This window comes from Battus philenor, unplaced genomic scaffold (assembly GCF_028537555.1).
Source record: "Battus philenor isolate CCGP_79_NKW_IND1 unplaced genomic scaffold, ilBatPhil1.0.hap1 SCAF_23, whole genome shotgun sequence".
NCBI lineage: Eukaryota > Metazoa > Arthropoda > Insecta > Lepidoptera > Papilionidae > Battus > Battus philenor.
The window spans coordinates 5,267,316-5,288,980 of NW_027181686.1; the positions used below are offsets into that span (position 1 = coordinate 5,267,316).

The 21,665-nt window shown below is 34.2% G+C and overlaps 3 protein-coding genes across 4 annotated transcripts in view; 2 read left to right on the plus strand and 1 right to left on the minus strand.

Moving 5' to 3' along the window:
- Positions 1 to 333: 333 nt before the first annotated feature.
- Positions 334 to 2,604, plus strand: LOC137924368 (uncharacterized). Its single transcript, XM_068767763.1, has 3 exons — positions 334 to 426; positions 1,109 to 1,163; positions 1,910 to 2,604. The coding sequence occupies exons 1-3, from the start codon at positions 334 to 336 to the stop codon at positions 2,602 to 2,604; spliced, it is 843 nt and encodes a 280-aa protein (XP_068623864.1).
- A 417-nt stretch (positions 2,605 to 3,021) lies between these two features.
- Positions 3,022 to 4,542, plus strand: LOC137924369 (uncharacterized). Its single transcript, XM_068767764.1, has 2 exons — positions 3,022 to 3,033; positions 3,370 to 4,542. The coding sequence occupies exons 1-2, from the start codon at positions 3,022 to 3,024 to the stop codon at positions 4,540 to 4,542; spliced, it is 1,185 nt and encodes a 394-aa protein (XP_068623865.1).
- Positions 4,543 to 4,696: 154 nt separating this feature from the next.
- LOC137924065 (T-box transcription factor TBX1-like) overlaps positions 4,697 to 21,665 on the minus strand; it is a 43,271-nt gene continuing 26,302 nt past the window's right edge. The window contains exons 2-9 of one of the 2 annotated variants that reach the window (XM_068767382.1): positions 16,201 to 16,322; positions 15,816 to 15,932; positions 14,310 to 14,551; positions 13,502 to 13,658; positions 12,479 to 12,634; positions 11,377 to 11,444; positions 7,045 to 7,185; positions 4,697 to 5,547 (exon numbers count right to left, since the gene is read on the minus strand). In XM_068767382.1, coding sequence (XP_068623483.1) covers positions 5,490 to 5,547; positions 7,045 to 7,185; positions 11,377 to 11,444; positions 12,479 to 12,634; positions 13,502 to 13,658; positions 14,310 to 14,551; positions 15,816 to 15,932; positions 16,201 to 16,322 — 1,061 coding nt within the window. In that variant the 3' untranslated portion in view covers positions 4,697 to 5,489. Of the gene's footprint in view, positions 5,548 to 7,044; positions 7,186 to 11,376; positions 11,445 to 12,478; positions 12,635 to 13,501; positions 13,659 to 14,309; positions 14,555 to 15,815; positions 15,933 to 16,200; positions 16,323 to 21,665 lie in introns of both variants that reach the window. The other variant, XM_068767380.1, reaches the window with a different exon arrangement.

Here is a 21,665-nt window from a genome sequence, read left to right on the forward strand (position 1 = left end):
AGTAAATATAAATAAAGCTGCTGAGTTGTCAATATTAATAACCGTTTTCAAATAACAATAATTACAAGCAAAATTATAATTTCTAAGTAGACAAAAATTATTTTCGTTATCTTCACGCACGTTAACTATACCTTATCATAATGTATTTTATCAATAAATGATCTTATCGAAACATCTCTCGATTCATTTTCCTCTCTCATCACGTTTACAATAAGATTAAAACTTTTAATAAATCTAAATATAAGTCCAAGCATATTAGCCAGGACACAATGTTTCAAGAGGCATGGAGTAAATAAGCTGAAAGTTGTACAAGGAAAAAAAATCAGGGGGAAAATGCTGAGACTTGTTATTAAATTGAGCGTTTTGAGTTTGGGCTTCAGTTACGCCACTCCACCGTCACCATGTCAGAAATTACAACAGACACAGGTAATACATGTATTTTTTTTAATTTATTTCTTGCCAAAAGGGCATAGATAACACATTGATAAATATGATCATTATTATTATAGATATTAAAGATTATATCTATGAATAGGCATAAAAGTTTTATAAATTTCATTTTCTAAATAATCAGAAAGAAAAGAGTTATGTTTGATGACATTGTGATTTTAGAAAAAAACTAGTTAGCGTTTTGCTACAGATGAAAAAGAATAACTTTTGATAATCTTGCATTCTCAACTTAACCTTTTGAACTTAATCAATTAAGTAATCTATGATGATTATTTTATTTACAAATAGCTTAATTCAGTAGTTTTTATACATTAAATTATTTTTTGAGCCGCATTTCATTGCAACTCATATTGTTACCAAAGTATATTTCCGAAAATAAATATTTTATTTTAACCAACCGAATTTCAGAAAGAATTCCTGAAACCATGGAATCTTTTGCTGAGTTCGGATTATCTTTACGCGTAGTATATAGGCGAAGATATTTGTATTTGGCAAAACGTTTAAACGTGCATATATGATAAACAAAAAGGCGACAATATACAGAAGTATCTCGGCGCTATTTACTATGTATAAGGGCGAGACAATTGATCTCATTACCGTAAAAAATTATAACTACATAACAATATGTTTAATTATAAACAAATTAATGTTGTTTCAGCTGTCGTCCCTCAACGAGAGAATGAATCAGATGATCGAAGCGCTTTACTCATCATGTAAGTTGACCCACTTACAATGTAAACAAAAACGTATCGCCGATCAATAATAAGCTGATGTTGTATTATTATGCATTCAATAAAATAATCGATTTTGATTCATATGCTACATACGATTGAAACAACAAAGACGTTAAAATAATAACAATAAATTGAATTCCGAAGAATTCTTGGATTGGTTTTCACATTTCACATTTAATACAAAATTAATTTATAAAAAAAAAACAAGTAATCTAATAGATAAATTATAATTTATAATAGTAGCTTGCAGTTCCGATTTCACAGTATCGGAAAACTTCACGTGGAATTCGACACATCTTAGGATTTAAAACTTTAAAATATATAACCGCAAACCGCAACAAAAGAGGTCACATTACACCATTAAATACAAGCAAATAATATTTTCAAGCGAATTCCTACTAAGTTATAAAACTGACCTCCGATATATTTAACTTATCTTAGACATATAAGAATCATGGAACCCTTTCCCCAACTTGAAATATAACTTAGATACCGGAGTTCAAAATACACGATATAAAGATTAATAATATTTTAGATTGTATCTTTGAGTTTAAATTTATTTGCTAGAGTACATAAACAAGAATTATGCAAACTAACAACAACAAAACGCTTTTGAAAATTGATCAGCATATCCAACAAAATTTTACAGTATACAAAATTTTGAGTTATTTAAAATACAACGATCATTCAAAAACCTGAATAGTAACACAAATAATTATTTCCAGCTATCCTTTCGAAGCCGAAAAGCTCGAGTACAGAAAATAGTTCTGAGTCAACTTCGGGATCAGATTACGCGCCCAGTACAATCTCCTACGAGACGCCGTTTTATTCTTCAGCTTACCCTCTACCGTTTATAACGTCACCAGCTCCTCAAGTCATATACGTATCGCCTTCACCTGGATTAGCATACCCTCCACCAGTACCTACATATTCCCCTATAGCTCTACCTTCACCAGCGGCCCCGTCACCTTACCCAATAGCACATTATCCATGGCAATATGAATCGTATTCTAACCCTCCACAAGTTCCACCTTCACAACATCCACAAATCCCAATACCTCCACCCGTTCTACCAGCTCCACTACCTCCACCATCTGTACCTGTATCCCCTCCACCTGTGCCATATTCACCTCAATATTCTTACCCATCAACGACACCGTCCTATGAATATAAGTATTCCTACCCTGAATATAATCCGCCACCGGCACCTTACCCGCCGCGGCCGTACACTCTGAGTCCTACTCAATCCCAATACACTCAAGTACCACCTGAATACCCACAACCGTCGCCATTATTCTCTTATCCGTCACCACCTCTACCATCCCCACATACGTATCCACCACCACCACCACCACAAGGAGTATACACACCATATACAAGATACTCTGAATTAATCCCGGCATTACCACAATATATTTAAGGAACTTTCTACATTGTAATTAATAAATAAATTAAATTATTCACATTTTAATTTGTTTTAAGCATTTCTGTTCAATGATGTCATTAAAGGGGGGCTCAATCTAATTCTCGTTTTGATTACTTTAGGATCTTCTGATGTACTCATGACGTACATAATTGGTCACTGTAAACGATTCCATGCGGGTATTAACATGAATATGTGAATTTTAAACCGTATGAGTATAAAATATTTTAAAATAATATACGTAGTTAATTATTAGTTATAATATATTCCTTTGGGATGTAACATTCCTTAACAATTTGATCAAAAGATCGTTTGAATTTAAAAGAATGTAATATATATATATATATATATTATATATAACATCTGTTTTTCAATTTTTAAATTATCTTCGTATATATTATTAATAATTATAGCATGTATTATGAGGTAATTACTTTTTGTTTTTATGTTATTACCCATACTGTGTAACATTACACAACATAATATTGAAGCAACAATTCCTATCAAATAAATAACGCAATTATCGTTGCTCATGTTTTTAACAAATTATTTCTTAATAAAATGAATAACTTATATATAAAGCAAAGGAATGGAACATGCCAACATCATATCGTACACATCATGGCGGCTTTTCACTTTATATTAGTGTTAATAATCCAGGTAAATACCTTATTTTTATTATTCTTTTATTCATTCTTACCCAACTACAGCAATTGAAATCTTGAAGAATTGCAAATCCTGAGTAATTATATTTTTTAACAGGGAGCTTTAATAAATGCCGATATAGATATACATGAACATGAAAACAAAACAGAAGCATTCAATTCAAACGAATCTAGTGTTGAAATTAAAGATTCCCGTGAATCAAAAGAGGATTGGACGGACACATTTTTCGGTTCGGAGACCAATTTGTTTCCTTCGTCCTCAACCAAAATAATGACAGAAGTCGTTAACTCAGATAAATCACCGGAGGAGCAATTAGAAGAAATCAAAGAAATGGCGACATCTATTACAAATGCTATCCAAAGTGAAATGGCTAATCTTCTATCTTACGCATTAAGCATCACCGATAATAGCAACGAAGATAACAAAGAACGGAAGAAAAGATCTGTAGATTCTCCTATGGACAGTACTAAACTTGTATGGAGACTTTTGAAACATATTAAATCTAATAACGAATACCAGAATATTGCTATTGAGAAAATGATGTCAGCTCAAGAAATTGCCGATAAATACGGCATAGAATTTACACCAGACACTGAAATTCTATCAGAATTGGCAGTTGCCGCCAACGAACAAGCCAAAGAACTGACATCAATATTAAAAGATGCTTGCGATTTGAAAAATTCTACAGATTCATTTACTGATGAAACGAAAGAAGACTGTGTGCAAGTGGAAAAACTTAAAAATGTAACTTGTTCTATACATCCACTTTCCCACTCCGAATATGATGTAAGTACTAATGGAAGTGATCCGCAAATTGATAACCATACTCACGTGGAACTTAATCATGTACATTATGCAGACCCATATGCAAGCTACAACCACTACCACAGCCTTCCATACGAAACACAGATCCCGTCACCACCAGTTCTAGACCGTTACAGTAGTCCTTCAGTTTCACCCAAACAAAGTTTCTACGATGCAGTCTCTTATAATCCAGTAGACTATTATGGACCTTATTGTTCTATGGAACCCATGACAAACACGTATATCATACCCCTCGATGATTTTATGGAACCTGAACCAGATTTAGTGGGAGAAGAATTCGAAGAAACAATCTCATCGAAAATTTATGTAGACCACGATGTTGATCCTGGCATGGCTACTGTTAACCATGTTATGACGTATACTATTGCTGAAAAAGCACATTACAGGACACCGCAAATTGAAAACTTACCTCAACAAATGCAATACTACTTCTTATTAGTATAAATGATGTGATGATTTAGCTTATTGTGATTTAATGTTAATTAGTAATATACGGAAGATGAAAGAAGTAAAAAACGTTTTTAATGTTCAAGTTTATTGATAGATTTTAATAAATATACAGTCATATTTACCAAATCTTTTTGTTTATCATAAGTATTCTTTGGTTACATTTGGCATATATATGGCACTGCACTTATGTTCATTTTTATTCAAAATGAACTTGAATGCGTCTAATGAAGTTACTACTAGTTAAATTATTGGTAACGTTTAACATTGACAAACGTTGTCTAATACAAAATTCAGTAATAGCTAATAAAATTACTGAAATAAATTTGTAGTGTAAGTTACTAAATCTACGAAAGTAAGGCAATATTTGTCAACGTGTAGAAATGAAAAACTTAAGTGTTGTAACATGGACGTGACTTATCTAAATCATGAGAGTTTCTAGAAATACATTTCTTAATTTCTAAATACACGTAGTAGATACTTAGTAAAAGAATCATATCAATCGTTCACAGATTGATATGATTTAAAATCAGTAGAAGCTAGTAGAGAGAAGGTGTATAGGTAACTTCATTTTACGAGAATCGTTATATGACGTTTCGATGAATATAATTCTTCTTTCGTTGTGTACTACACATCATGACAACGAACACGAAATCTCTAAAATTTTCGCGATTTTATTTAAAAAATCAGCGTATTTTTCCAATAACGTGCCAAGATCACCGCACTTGCGACTTACTTTTTATGAACACTTAAAACGGCACAGAAATTGATTATTTGTATTTTTGGAAATGTTACCAAGATTCATATAACTCGGTCGAAATTTAGTTTCTCGTCTTCTATGATTTTTCTCTCCAACCTCTTCCTTGTTACAGCTCATACTAGGTTTACATTTTTTTTAATAATATACTATATCACAAACCTATATTTTTGTCTGAATCTAGCATTTATCTATGGGCATAATAAGCACTATAAGCACTGTTGGGACCCGCGTGCGGTTGGTATCTGAAAGTAATAAAAAATATCATTTGTAAATAGTTACTTTAAAAACTAGATAACGCAGTCCAAGTCACAAGAAAACATTGTATGCCTAAAAGTAAAGACAAAAAACGTGGAAGCATTTAGAAGATCGCAGGACAAAAGTAAACATACTAATATATTACTATACTACTAACGAAAAGTAAATTAAAGTAAAACATAAGTAAACATACTAATATAATACTTACGAAATTTGAAATGTAAAAATATGTTATGTGATATAAAAATAAAGAAGGCTTTGTTATTATTATCTTAAGCACTATTAACGTATTATTAACGTAAACATCTCCCTATATAATCGAAGATGCGTAGTGGATATGTAAAAAAGTTCAAAGTTTATTGCTGATGTCTACAGCAATATTAGATATACTTTTGGCTTATGAAAGCCAAGGTCAAGCCAGGTCAACCTAGGTCACAGTTGTCGTGGTGCTTGGACTTGTGAAGTAATTTATAGTAGTCAAGATTGGCAAAAGGTGGCTGCTTCTATAGAATATAATGTGCATATTGCATCTGCGCACTAATTGGATGCAGAACAGATGGCCACCTGGGCCCCAAGGTGCAGTAGGTGATCATGGATCAAGACACGCCGCGAACGACAAGCCACAAGGTGGACAGGCGATCTGTATCTTTGTCTATTATAACATTTTATTGGTCATCCTTTTGTCAATCCCTATGTATTAAAGGATATGTTAGCTTTACAATTACATCAAAAAAGACAATATTAATGAAATAGGTGTTTAAATCCTAATCCCTCGTAGTACATCCATCTTCAATGTAGATAAATTAAGGTCCAGCTGTGGCCATCCTACTAGAGTCTGTAATAAAAGACTGAAATTTCACTTGAGAGCAAAAAAATTCATAACCTAGAGTTGGAATTGTTTACCACAATGTCTTGGCTTTGAAAACGCTAGTCAGTATATTTTTTAAGAAATATCTACGTTTATTGTTCGATGCCACAAAATCGTTTTAACGAATGGCCAGGAAATATTATGAATTTAATTTATATGTGTATAAGAGATAAAGAATCGAATAAATTTTCATTGAAAAATAAGCTGCCATAATTATTACTGGGGCTGTGTATACCTACAATAAGCAAACATTTGATTTTGTACTCTGTTAGAGGAAACTAAAGCAAACTCTAATTATGTATTGCTGTTAGCGTATCAATTCGATATATAAATAAAAGTTATAACCACAAATTACAAAGAAATTTCTATTATTTCTAAACTAAATAGACGATTATAGTGAGGTATGAAACGACTGAGAGCTATGGTACATGGCCTAAACCTCGTTGCAGTAACTAAAGTTCTTTAGATTACTAATTGAATCAGATTTGGAGGCCGATGTGTTCCCAGGACTACACGCTGAAGGCTTTCTAAAGACTCTTTTGTCATTACATTTGGTGAGAGTGTTAGAGAGGACTTGACCGCGGTGAGGTATGTTGTAATTTTAAGTATCTCTTACCGCACAGTATGCGCGTGAGCATATAGCGGGCCGCAAGCGCTGGGCTCGGCCGCGTAAGGCTGCGCTAACGTCGGACAAACTTCCGGCGCCGCCACCTCGCGGCGTCGTGCCACCGCTCGCTGCTGACTTTGCTCCGGCGGGCTGAATATGAAAACATTTGGTTTGACAAACTAGTGAATTGTAATTTAGCTATAATCCAATAGATAGCGCTATCCAATATTATTGTGTATAAAAATTCCGAATTACGAACTACACACCGCACTTAGAATTATTTGTGGCTGTCATAAATGTACACGAGGTCCGTTTTAATTTTTATGCTATTATATTTATTGATTACGTATTTATATTTATGGATTACGTCTGAAAGGATTACTGAAAGGTGATGCCACCAATTATTTATTAAATTTAGAGAACTATCAAGAGAAGTAAAATAAAATTGTTTCGTTTTTAATATTCAACACACATTTTTGTTTTTTTATTTACGTGTTTTCAATAAACATAGTTTATATATCTGAATAATACTTTTTTGCGTGCTTTTTAAATATGTATTTAATTCCGGCTCGCATAAAATTACCATACATAACCCTGTTATAATTTAAGATTTTATTTATATTTGCACCACTGCGATATTATTGTCATCTCGGTGACCTTGAATTTATTTGTTTCATAATTAAATCCTGCAGTTTTGTATAAGGTAAAGTGACACAGTCGCCATTTATACGAGTTTTCGTCTGTTTAATTTCTGATGAACTTTTTGATGATAATATTTACTTTGTTTAAACAAATTTTGATCATACTAACTATTGCACGTAGACGATTTTTATAAATTTGTATTATTTAATTTGTATTTTAATTATTTATTTAGATAAACACACGTTAAGTAGATATATTAAAACGGTTATATGAAGCTTTCAATAAAAAAAATCTGACGCAGCTGCTTATTTAAGATGTGCACAACATCATAGTATTTATATCGAACAACAAATATGTGAGAAAAACCGTTAAGTTGGCAATTTGAATTAGGTTCATCTAATTAAAAAATTCAGTCAGTCTTTCATTTAATAATATCTTTAGAAATATTTCGTTCTTTCCCATGTGTTAATTACTTTAAAACTTTTATGAAATGTCCTTCATCGGAATCATTTATGATGCTACTCAAAGACAGGACGATTTTTTAAAATGACAAGTAAGATACGAGCGGCCCGCCTACGAGGTGGAGTCAAGTTTCTTACTGATAATCCTCTATTTTGACAACAAACGACAAATGACACTAATAACTTATTCAGGGTAATAATTAATCCATCATTACTAATGTGACCATTCATTGTATCCTAAAACCGGGACGGAATAACTGGGTTCTTTAGTACATATATAATATTTAACGATGGTTATTCTTTATGACTTCATTCCTTTATAGCAAGCTCACAATCGCTCTAGAAGCCATAGAAAATGCCATGCTATCGGACAGAGCAAAAGCTGGGCAAGTTGATGTGGCAGTGGAGAAGTTACACACGCAAGTCAGGCGGCTGCAGGGGCTTTAAGTTTCTGCAGTGGAGATCGCGGACCAGCTAAAGCAGCGGGCGCCCACCATGTGGACAATCAACCTTGTTAAGATTGATTTTTCGAAATCGGAAAATCTGAATGCAAGCTACTTCCAACCAAGGAAGTCTATGCCAGCTATGGACATCGTACGGCTGAAATAATGACGATAATGATGTTGAAGATTCGTTAAGATTTTGATATTTTTAACGAATAAAACATGTGTTGAAATAAAACACAAATTCCGGTATTGAAGTAATAGATTTGGATATCCATTAAGATCTTAAGACATGTCTTTCGTTTAATTTTTTTTTCAAAAAAGTTAAATGAAAGAGCAAAGTAAATCAAGAGTGATTATTTTTGGAAAATTTAAAATCAGATCAAATCAGAGAAAAATCCTTCAAAGAAATTATCATGTGGACATATTATTTGTACCAGGAAACTATTGTACAAGTTTGAAAGAGACAAAAAGTGAACTTTTCAAATTTTTTGTCTCACTCTCACTTTGTTTGTGCACATGGCGGACGACTTTTTGCCAGGGTGTAATTAATGACTTGATTTGTTTATAATACGTTAATATGAAATCTTAATCGTTCGAACTGCTGACGAGTTTACGATGTTTTTTGCAATACTAATTTCTTAGTAAGAATTTAAATTAAATTTCAAGCACATGTGGCACGCTGAAAAGATAAATATTAAAAAATCAACACTTCTATTTTCTTTTTAATGTTATGTATAATATATTGTGTTTAATAAACTCAAATTAAATTACATCTTTTCGTTGTTTCAACCCATAGACGCCCACTGCAAGGCATAAGCCGAGCCCAAAAATATATGTGGGGGGATATATAATAATTACCACGGATTGCACACAGTGTGAGATTATGGTACACAGAAAACGCTGTTATCTTTCTTCTGGAAACTTGTTTGTGAGCAATGGCAATCATAAATGATACGAGAAAATACAAAAAGAGTGAGCGACAAGATTGTAACCCGGGAATCGAAGTATCGATCTACGATCGCAAATTTCACTGCTGGTGTACCACTGCTTGTGTATTCTGCTATTGACGTCGAATTGAATTTATCACCTTTTCGGATGCCACAGACCTGAGAATAACAGGCGAAAGGGTCTTAACATATGTTTTTTTGAACTAATATGTTTCTAAATGTTTTTATTCTTGTAAGTTATGTCTCGAAATTTAAAACAACAATAGATTCAAAATTTTGTAACAGTAATTTAAAGATGTGCTCTAAAAGATAATTCAATACTTAGGAAATTTCAATCACATTTTGCATAGTCATACTTTGACTTAAATTGTAAATTCAAGTTAAATCAAAAGTAATACTTTAAAAAAATAGTAGTTAGAAGTATAAGTAACTAAATAATGTAAAATAGGTTCCGCCATCATCATCATTATGTCAACTGCCTACTGCAAGGCATAGGCTTCTCTCAAAGATTACCATGTTGCCTGCGACGTTGGTTATGTCATCGGTTCACTTAGATCCTAGGTTCCGTTATACAGAATTACAGATATTATATATTGTTATAAAACTCTCTAGAAATAATTTATTTGTAGTTTCTATTACTAATCGAAAATCATAAATAATAAGACAAAATTAAAAACTGTTTAATAAAATATTTTTATTACTCAAAGAGCCAAGTTTTAGGTATAGGCGCGATTGGTCGTTATAATTGGGGAGTTTAGAAAAAAACAGAGTCGAGATGAAAAGTAAAATAAACAAGATATAAGACGGGCGTGGGAATAAACTGCGAGGGATTAGATTTATGGCGAAGCCGGAGCCAATGCAGAACCGAGGAGAGCGGTTAAGAGCATTTCATAAACAACATCAATGTTTCGTTGCATAAATGTCTTAAATGCTAAACCTGTCCAACGTTTATTCATTAGTTTATTTTGCATAGTTTAAAACTAACAGTTTCTTCATGTTAAATTAAGTAAAACATATACTTTGACCAGACATCATTCACTCAATTAGCCTAGTCTATTTCATGTATAAATTTCAATTTTATTATAGTATTAATATATTTAAAAATTACTTAGCAAACTTTTTTTTAGTGTAACTATTGCTACTTTTCCGTTAACCGGGCGCAAATGTCACAAGTTGTGAACTAAATGATCGCTTTTATAATAAGCATTACAAAACAGTTTTATTAAGAATTTTATTTAAATATTGATATCCTGCCTTTGGGGGAGGACATGGTTTTGTGGAATTCCTACACACTAAAATAGAGAGACCTATGCTTTGCAGTCAGTATCCAACGGGTCGACATAATAAAGATGAAATTGTATAAAAAACGTATACAGTTCTATTAAACTTACATTTGCTTTGTCCCCTAAAATTTAATCATAATAAACCACAAAGAACGACATAGATTTTAATATTGCGATATGAAGGACCTTAAGAATTTTATAATAATTACCTTTTTAAATTAGTATTAGATATTCAACCAATAGCAATTTGTTTATTTTCTATTCTTTATAAATACCATTTGTCTTTCGTTATGGTTGAAGTTTTTATTTTGGCGGGAAATCAATGCGGCGTGTCCGCCATAACTGTCAAACGTAACTCTTTACCTACGAGGAGTCGTAAAAGTAAATTGTCACCGTCTGCTCACACGACCCTTCTGTGTTCCTAAACGAGTTTACGCATAAAATTTAATCATTCACACAAGTTGAGATACGACTAGTGTTGTGACACCGGGATAATTAACCGGAGTAATACGGTTTTAGTTTAGTTTTATTTTTAACAGTTTAAAATCGGTATATTTCTTACCAGTCATCTGGATCGCAGTCTCTGAAACCTTTCGCGAATGGGTTACTTGCTATTTTCAATTGCGTTATCTGTGAAAAATATCGTATTTATGAATATAGATATCTGATTTATTTGTTTACAATTGGAGACCGTAGTTTTGGGCTGATATAAATTGTTGATTTTCATTTATTTTTCACGAAATCATTTTCGACTTCAAAATTCATTAATCAATATTACCATGTTATGTTATTTAATACTTTATAATGAGAAAATTTGTTTTTAAAAAGTATTAGGTAATAAATTTCAGTGTAATAAACGAATTAATGAAGTGAAAAATATCATGTTCATTTACAAATAATTGTTATAAAATACATCAGCCGTTAAAATCTATCTTTGAGCATATTAATTTATAGAATTTAAGTTAAATGTTGAACATTGCATGCTCATTGGTATGGCCAAATGAATAAAACGATATTCTATATCAACATCGTGATATTAGAGAATTTGTTTTTGTTTAAAAACATCTTAAATGACTAGCTGCAAATACAATCACGTCTTTTAATAGTAACTACTTTTTACTAAAAAAAATGTTAAACTTTCTTTACTCTTTCTAGTTTTCGGAAGATGCCGGTTATTGATGACAAAAAACTACCATATAAAATTTATAATGTTGAAAATGTCGCCTCATCTCAGTTTGGATCTTGCTTTAAAAGGTAATTGTTAAAGACAATTGTAAATAAATCGATGTTTTTAACCAATCCTCTGTAGAATTTTCATCCACAAGGTAGACAGATAACCTAGTTAGAGTTATCTGTCCGAAAGACGACGAAATCAAACCGATTTTTATTAGAAATCTATGAGGTACGTCTAAGTCCAGTAGACGATGTTCTGCGGCCGCAATGATGATGAAACCCAATACTGAAGCATTTAAAAACAATTTAGATTTTATTGCACTAACCTTATAATGTAACGCATGAAATATTACGTTAAGTTTTTTTTATAACATGATGTACATACATAATTAAGAATGTATAGATTCTTCACCTACATATAAAATAAATCTGTGTGTGCCCTGTAAATAAATTAAAAAGTATATGAGTGTAGAATATAAAAGTATACGTACTCGATGGTTCTGATAGGCAGTGACGGCGGTAAAGCCGGTCTCCGGAAAGACAAAGGTGCGGTAGGGAACGGTTGAGGGCGCTGTTCGGACGCCCTCTGCCGGCAAGTACACCACATGCAGCCGCGGCTGGTAGCGGTGCATCGAATTTAGTATTATCTGTATAAAAAAAAACTAAAATCAATTTTTGATGACTTCGTCGGCGCAAATTTACCAAACGACTCGAAGTAAAATACGTTAACGCTTTTAGAAGTAATAGTAAGTTTAGGTTCGGTCCTCTTGATGGATGTTGAATCGAAATTCTAAACGAGTAACCGCCCAAACGAACTAAGGTCTTCGCTGTCCCAATCCGTTTAACAAAATAATACGTAGCGGTCCGAGCCAAGGTTCTCAAAGAAGCCCAAGACTTGATCTTGCTACCTAAAATAAGGTTTAAACTTAACGCCTTCTATGCTCTGTAACTAGTCCGCGGATTGTGTAAATGCCAATAAGGCATCCGTAACCTTCCGGCAAAAAATAAAATTTAGTTAAGATCAGTTACTAATATCAATCGTAATATAACAGCAGAGTGATCCCCGTGGGCAACCATAATATAGAAAGCTAGACGTGTTCTGAGCTACAACAAAGATTGAAGTTAGGTTAGTATCTTGTCCTGCTACATCAATTCTAGATAGAAGAGTTGTTGGAGTCTTTTCCGCGGCTTTTTCTCTCAGCACTGACTCTTTTCGAAACGATAGTAATAATAACCAGGTAACAGCAACTGACTAGATCGATGTTCGGCTCCCTCGACGAGTGTCCGCCCAAAACATGGTTCATACGAAAGATTCTTTTAGAGCCCACGTTAAACTCAGTGGTATAGAAAAAATAAACATTTAAATTGCATTTAATTGTTTTACAAAATCTTTTACAACAATTTACTCTTGTCGCTACGTATTATTCGATGGAGAAACTAAAAAAGATTAACTAAGTTGACAATAACCATGTCAATTGTACATAGGATAATTAGTTTATGTGCAGTGAACGTACATGTCCGTTGTCGTCGAGCTGGTTGTTGGTGAGCTTGAGCTTGTCGAAGGAGACGAGCTGCCGCATCCAGTGCGCGCCGGCGGCGGGCGAGTCGGGGTGCACGTGGATACGCGGCGGCGACACCGGGTCCGCCTTGCCGGCCACCACCCAGCTGGAGCTGCGACAGTAGTGCGGTCGGTCGACGTTACTTTATTTTAAACTTTCTTTTGAGACACCTCGTACTCAATTACAGTGTCACAAAAGAAAGTTCACATTTGAAATTATTTAATAAACAATTGGAATTACATAAAAGCTATATATCATACAAATTAAAATTACAGAAAATAACAAAATAAAAATTTATATTAAGTCAAGTCGTAATTTTTAAGCTTATTTTCATGGCATTTATTTTAAACCTAACGCATATTTCGACACGAAGCATGCAATTTTAAAATTATATTAATTTTGTCGTAACTCATAATTTTTATAATAATTGTGATCGTAATATCGATTTTGTTAAATTAGTAAAGGCTTTATATTTTACATAACTGTTATTTATTTTTTAATATTCTCCTAAATGATCAATTTTAAATAAATATCGAAGAAAGCTTTATTTGTAAATCTCTACAATTGGTAAAATTTTTCTTTCAATCTTGCATTTGAGCGACCAAATTTGTTGCATTTTGATGTACGATTAATAACCAACTGTGACAGTTGAACAAATATTTAAATTATGATTTTGTTATCTTTATGTCGAAATTGTGCTTGTTTAGTTATTACTATAATAAACTATGAAATAGAGTTATTAACCTAAGGAATAAAATTTAACCTATGGAAAGCGTATCGATATCTCTTATCGTCCAGTGGCACAAAGTCCACCAACAGCAGGTAGTCCGCGTGTGGCAGTAGCCCGGCGAGGCGGGCCTGTAGGGCCGGGAACATCCTTCTCCCGGCCTTCGTTACGATCATTTCAGTGCCGAGCTCGTGGAAACTCCTCCAGAGGGCGGCCAGCTCGAGTGTGGCAGTACATCGGGCCACTGCTGGATGTAGAGTAACGTTCTGCGTTGAAACCTGCTAAATATAAACATTTTGTTAAAATAAAGGTTTAAAAGTAAGTGTATCATACAATAATTGGTCATCGAATTATTTTTTCTTCAATAACTTTGCTTTTTCAATAAAAACAAGGGAAACTTTCGAAAAACTTTAGGGTGAGTTGTTAATTTTTTTTTTGTTTTTTAAAGAATAAGTTTTGATAATTATGAAAAACAATAAAACGTTTTCGAGAATAATAAATACCAAGCATATAGATACATTTATAAATATCTACAATTCTCTACATTGGCTAGGTATTGTGTAGGTCTCGGCAGGCGAAGAGAACCCGGTTTGGGGTTTTGGAGGGTTTCGGTTGCTCGTGAGCAACCGATGGGGCAGAAGGGAGGGTGGCGGGTTTGCCTCTCGGATACAGTGGCTTCACCCAGGCTGGGGAAGGAGGAGGGAGAAGAGGTTTCGAAGCGGGCTTCGAAATTTTCTCCGCAAGAGCTGAGGAAGTTGGTCGGGGCGGCGACTTTGGGAGAGCGGGAGGTCGAGGGGCAGCCTGCGCGGCGGTTTTTAGGCGCCTTAAGACAGCCCCTGTAGTTGGCGGGGTGGCCTTCGGTCTTACAGAGAACATACGCAGGTGGTGTCTCTGTGACCGCGGGACGGGGACAGTCTGCAGTCCCGTGATCCCCAAGGCACTTGACGCACCGGGGGCAAGAGAAGCAGTTGCGGACTGCGTGGCCGTACAGCTGGCATCTGTAATACTGGCCGACGATGCCTCTGCGAGGGGCCTCGAAAGTCACCCCTGAAAGAGAGCAGACCTCTTTGAGGGCAAAGATTCGCTTTCCCTCGGAAGAAAGCTCTGTGATTGCCATAATAAGTGGCATGTGGAGCTTGGTGCGCAGAGATGTCATGCGCTTCGCATCGATTACGGGGATGCCCGCTTTCGCTTTTGAGGTCGTTGATTACGTCGGCAATCTCTATTTCGAGCGGGAGACTGCGGATAACGACTCGAAGTTGCCGAATTGTCTTGTATCATTAAGAGGTTATATTGTCCCGTGCAATCGACGGCCTTTGGGACCGAAAGGTTCTTGAGTAGCAACCATGAACCGGTAGACGAGGCGTGATTAGCCCCCTCCCCCCACTACTTAGAAGGAAGCTTACTGACGACATAGTCAAGGACGCGAGAAGTCACTGGATACAGGCAGCGCAAGACCGATCATCGTAATGATCTATGTTAACGTCATAATGATGATTTAATGATTTGATCGTGGTTAGTAGTTCTGTAGATCTTTATTACCTGGATGCGAGGAGGGGCCGGCTGAGGTGGTGGCGGGGGCTGCGCGCCATGGTCTCGACAGGTGCTTTCGCTGAGTGCTTGCAGTGGCGAGTAGGTGCTTCTAGTGCAAACTGTGTTCTGCCACAAACCATTACTTTGTTACGATACAATATTATTATAAAGATTGCATTGCATAAACTTTTACGATTACTTATTTCTATGAACGGGGTCATTTGGAGCTTCCTTAGTTAAAACAAAGCCCCCAACGGACCATGGACAGAACTATGCTTGGCAAATGAGAAGATTATAAATCAATGTAAAATTTACAACTTTTACATTTTTTATTATGTTGACTTTTACAACTTACTTCCAATCATACTATAGAGTAGTAAATACATAAACTTACGTCTCCAATAGAATGGTGAAGAGGCGGAAGAGACGGTATCTGATCAGGAGCTCGTCCAACTCGTTCTGCGATTGACTGCTGCAAGAAACTGGCGCGCGGGCAGTGGCTGTTTCCTAATGCACCTGTGATAATATAATTCTATAATTTTATATTTCATTATATTATAACCATTTCGTACTATGCAAATCGTAAATGAAAGAAATATAATTAAAGAAATTAAAATAATTAAGATTAATTAAGATAAATTAAGATAATTAAATTCAAATTCCTATTTAAAAAAATAAATAGCATATCTATCTTTGGCCTGTGCCTTGAATTAGGTATCTTTATGGTATATAATGAAATAGCATAACCGCTAGATGGCGTTGCTCAAGCTAATAAAACACAAAACTCTCGACAGCACGTCATATATCATCATCATTAATTAACATAATTTGTTTTCATTAGAGAGGCGACTGCTATATTAGCTATGTAGCTATATAGTAGTTGTCGAAGAGGTCCTAGAGCTAAGTTGACAACCTGTGCAAATAAAGTGAGAATCCTATCACTAGTTACTTCATCATCAAGTTGATGTTAAATAAGTTAGCAAAAATGAGCCATGCCTCAACAACGAGCAATATCGGAACCAAAAGACTACACCATGATAGTGTTATCTTAGTAATTGACTTTTTTCTTTTTATATAGATATAGCTTAGCATAATACAGTTTACCAGTAAAATTTGTTATATAACTAATTTTTATGTAACAATTTCAAATAAATATCCCGGATACCGTCGTAATGACCACAGTACATGTTGAGAATAATATTTCATTGATTTTTTTTTTAACTAATCAAATAATAATGGTAGAGAAAAATAACAATTACTCAACCAGTAACATTAATCACTATAAATATTTTTAAAGAGCGTTTTAAACCAAAAAGGTTACAAAAAATAGACCAGCGGTCGTCGTTTCAGCTCATAGACACCCACTGAAAAGCACAAGCCTCCCCCAAAGATGTCTATGGGGGGATATACATCCTTTGCAAACGTCTGTGAGCAATGGCAATCCTATGCAATTAATGCAAAAAGTGTGAATTATATGTCTGTATCCTGGAAATTGAACCCCCGACTTTTTTATTTGTACATTTAAACAGAATAGAATATTTCTGGTTCCGACGGCAGAATTGTTGAGAGTTTTTTTTTTAATTTAATGTGAAAGTTTTAATACACTTTGTTGTATTTATATTTTTTAATTGCTATTTATTCTAGCTGTAAATTTCCGATAATAAAATAAAATGTTTTGCAGTTTCATTACATTTACACTTATTTACTAATTAACTCTGCAGCATTTTTAGTTTGACTGGTAGAGCATGCCTTTAAGGCATCAAGTCCGTCATTACACAATTTTAAAGAACAAATAAATAAATAACTTTCTATCTTTAATTTACAATTTTTGCAACTAAACAGTATTGTTATCATATTAACATGGCAACACTCTCTGTTTTGTATCTCTTGTAGGACACATTCAGCCAGTGTTACACATTTATATATTTCCTACAATTGTAATCTTTATTTCTATTACGCTTTATTCGTCATTTATATTTAATGTTGTTCATTATACTTAACGTAAGTTCGTACGTCAGTTACCGGACGTATCCGTTAAAGGAGTCCTACCGTGGATACGTCTGGCCACAACATACAATCAACACATTTCCAAAACATAGGGACCGCCGTGCCCAAACTATATAAAACATGCGGGTCTTAAAAAAGGCTTCGCGTTTTTCTTTTTCATAAGTTTTACCGTCACAGAGTAGTTTTATAAAACTGTGATTCTTGTATTCATCATTATCATCACTGTGCAGCAAAAGAACGATAAACCTCTTAAGAGACATTCAACGCAACCGGTTGGTGCGTGCATATATCCACCTTCCGACTTTAACAACGTCGTCTGTCCAGTTTGTGTTAAACGGTCTACGCTGCACTTACCAAACCGTGCTTTTCTCTACGAAAGGCATTAAAGCGCAATGTAACCTCTTCACTGTCACCTGTCCTTATTTACTTTAGTTCGTCTACGGATCTCCAAAATTTCGATACGATCTCGTAGAAAAATACCGATTATTTTTTCATGTCTCGTTGAGCGACTATCTTATATAAGACAAACTATATGAGACTTAAAATTTCATTCGGACGAGGATAATCACGCTTTATATCACGTCTGTACTCAACTGGTGACATGAGGTATTACAGCTCGGCTTTTTAAGTTATGAAATTCTCAAGCCATAATACCGAAATTATTGCAAAATGTTTTTGGGGGTCAAATATAACTGTACTGTACACACTGTCACCTTATTGCCGTTTACAGGCAGCGAGCTAGAGGCATCAGACAATAAGACGCTAAGCCTAAATCACGTTAAAATAATTTAGCTAAAGTACTAACTCAGGAACCTCGGCTCGGCTTACTGTGTAACTTTAAGATTTTTACTATTACGCGATTATTACACTAGACGAGAATAGCGACTTTCATAAATGGAACGATTTTATAAATAAATGCAAGATGAATTCTGTTTAGATTATTTATTTTATTTTCAAAAACGTAAAATAGCTCGATTACAAAACATATATTTCTAAGAGCGATTTCCTTAGTTACCTTAATACACGAATACATTAAATATTGATGATTTTCTTAAAAATAAAAGCTTCAACTACAAAAATTTCAACTAAAAATGTGATTCACGACTTCGCTTCTTAACATCACTGACCTTTTCACTTGAATTAACTCATAAAATACTTATTTTAAACACATCTCAAATACCGGTTACAGAAAAAAAGCAAACAAATAAACAGTGCCATAAAAACTGCTGCGCGTCCACTCTGTAGCGGACATCTCACTCAACTAATTGCTGTAATGGCGGGAAACTCAAAACGTATTCAAAATGTCCGCTATAATTTCATCGCGTGTTGTCAAGACAGGATTATAAATAAGGCAGGTGATGAAAAGTATACTTACGTAGAAACGACAATGATCTTGGTCTTATTTTAGGACCAAGCGGCAACATTCTATTTTATTTCTGTACTATAGAAATTGTATGAACGAAGCGAAAAGCATACACATACACGTATAGATACGATTTTAAAATATATTTAATATCTAATTGAATTATTCACTGTTTCATTGATAAGATTTATCTCAAAGATTTTCAATGCTAAGATTTACAATTATTTCTGTATTATTATAATTCTTTCCATCAATCACTAGATCCGCTTGGTAAAAACCGCTCACAAATTAGTCTGAAATGACGCTCGAATCCAAAACAACTACATAATTGTTAAATAATTATATTGGTGTATAAATTTTATTGCAGTAGCAATAGGTAGGTCATACAACATGCATAACAGATAGCTGCTTGGGCCTTGACGTTCAGGAGTGGAGACCATGGACTGGCAGCGTAAGAGTAGAGTAGAACATCCACCCACAAGGTACAAAGACGACCTGTCTATGGCTGTCGGAAGATGCTGCGTGAAGGCCGCTTCTAACCGTTCTTATTGGAAATATAAAGGAGTAGCGTCTAGAAGAGGACTTCCTATGGCTGAAATTATGATCGGGATATACTTTAATAGAAGGATATAACATATGAAATATATCTATAAATCTAATACAGTTTGTTTTTAAAAGAATCTTAGATGGAATAATACGAAAAGTATTCAAGACCTATGTCCAGCAGTGAATGCTTTACTGGCTAAAATAATTATATAGAGTTGGATTTATGTTAATAACATATTTATTACGAATTTTTTGTAAAGTATCCACTTTTAATGATAGTGTTAATCAAAGTCCTTAGCAATGTGTTATATTTTTTGTATGATTACATTACTTTTATAACGGACGGTCGCGGATCTAAATATTAAAAGAAGCTTTTAAGAGAGCGAGAATTTAGCAATACAGAAATATTTCCAACTGAACCAAATCGATACGCGTATATTTTCTATATCCCTACACGGATCCGAATTATGGTTAATTCGCGAAGAAGTGTAGATATTTTGTTTTATATGTTGCAAGTGTCATTGACAGCAAGACGCAGTGAGAAGTTCAACCTTTTCTCGCCTAGAGGATAAGGGTATTCCATGGTTATGTTGGACTAGAAGTCCTGGTCCTGGTTAAAACCCCTCAGTATTCATAGAAGTTTCTTTTTTCTCTACGTTCTAACCCTTACGGTTAGAGCTGGAACTCATCATCATAAAAATACGAGCAGAGCTAGCACTCTGCCGCGGGATAAAGACATACGCCCTGCTGATCACTCTGAATTCGCCACTCGTCATGTTGTAGTGGTTAAAAAATGGGCGTAGTTAACTAAATAATCCTACCTCGCCCAACTGAAGATCAAGACTAAGCTCACCACAATTGCTACCAACGAGTCTTAAAAAGTCTTGGCCATAAACAACCAGATAACTTCAAACTAGTTGCTAAGGAGAAGTAGACGGTAAAAGACACGAAGGATCACCTATGTTCCTTCTAATTAAGTTTAGAAACAGCCCGTCATCAGTTTCATTAAATAGTTTCAAGATGGATATAACTTTCAGTAATGTAGAATACTATTGAATAATAAAAAAGCGAATAGAAAAATTGTTAAGGTTTTTAATGTAAAATCACACTTTTATCTACTATTAAATAATTGTCTGAAACCATAATTTCATGTAATAATAATTATATACATTATTAACACAGATAAAAGTGTTAACGAATGTATTTTGGTGCATTAAATTTTTAATCGAGCGATACTTTTTATATATTTTACCTTCAATCCTTTTTGTTTAAAAACATCCTAAAGTAATGCAATAAATTCTACATTCATTAAATAATATGATCAAAAATCCGTTTTTCCAAAATCTAAAATAAAATTATTGACACTCCATAACGTTGAAAAAATAAATGTCTATATTACGGTTCAAATTGTAAATCTTTCGATAAATTGCCAGCATAAATGCGAAGCAATATGTGATTAAAAAGCAAACAGATAATAAAACATGTAATTGGTACTAGAAGTGGCTGTATATCAGATGCCGTCAAACATTCGACGAATATAAGACATAGGTGAAAGCGTGATAAATTTCATCGCACGGACAGTAACGACCCGCGGAGCACCGCCTCAAGGCATCGTCGTGGTTCCACTCTAGTTGCAGCGGGATCAGCTGCCAAAAGACACCAAACTATAATTAGATAGATTATCTGACACAGATTTCGTTCATTATCTATTTTTTTTTATCAAACCTATTTAGTCAAAAACTTAGTTTTATTATAAAATATACTGCATTCGAATACCTCAAGACAACTCTTTATTCAACTAACGGAGTAACAGTTACACAGTTATTTATTTGTTTATTTAAAAATAAAATTAAACATTGTCGTATAACGGCGAGCCTAATGCCGAAGGAATTCTCTGCTAGTTAACCGTTTGGGCGGCTCAGATATAAATTGATAAAGGTAGG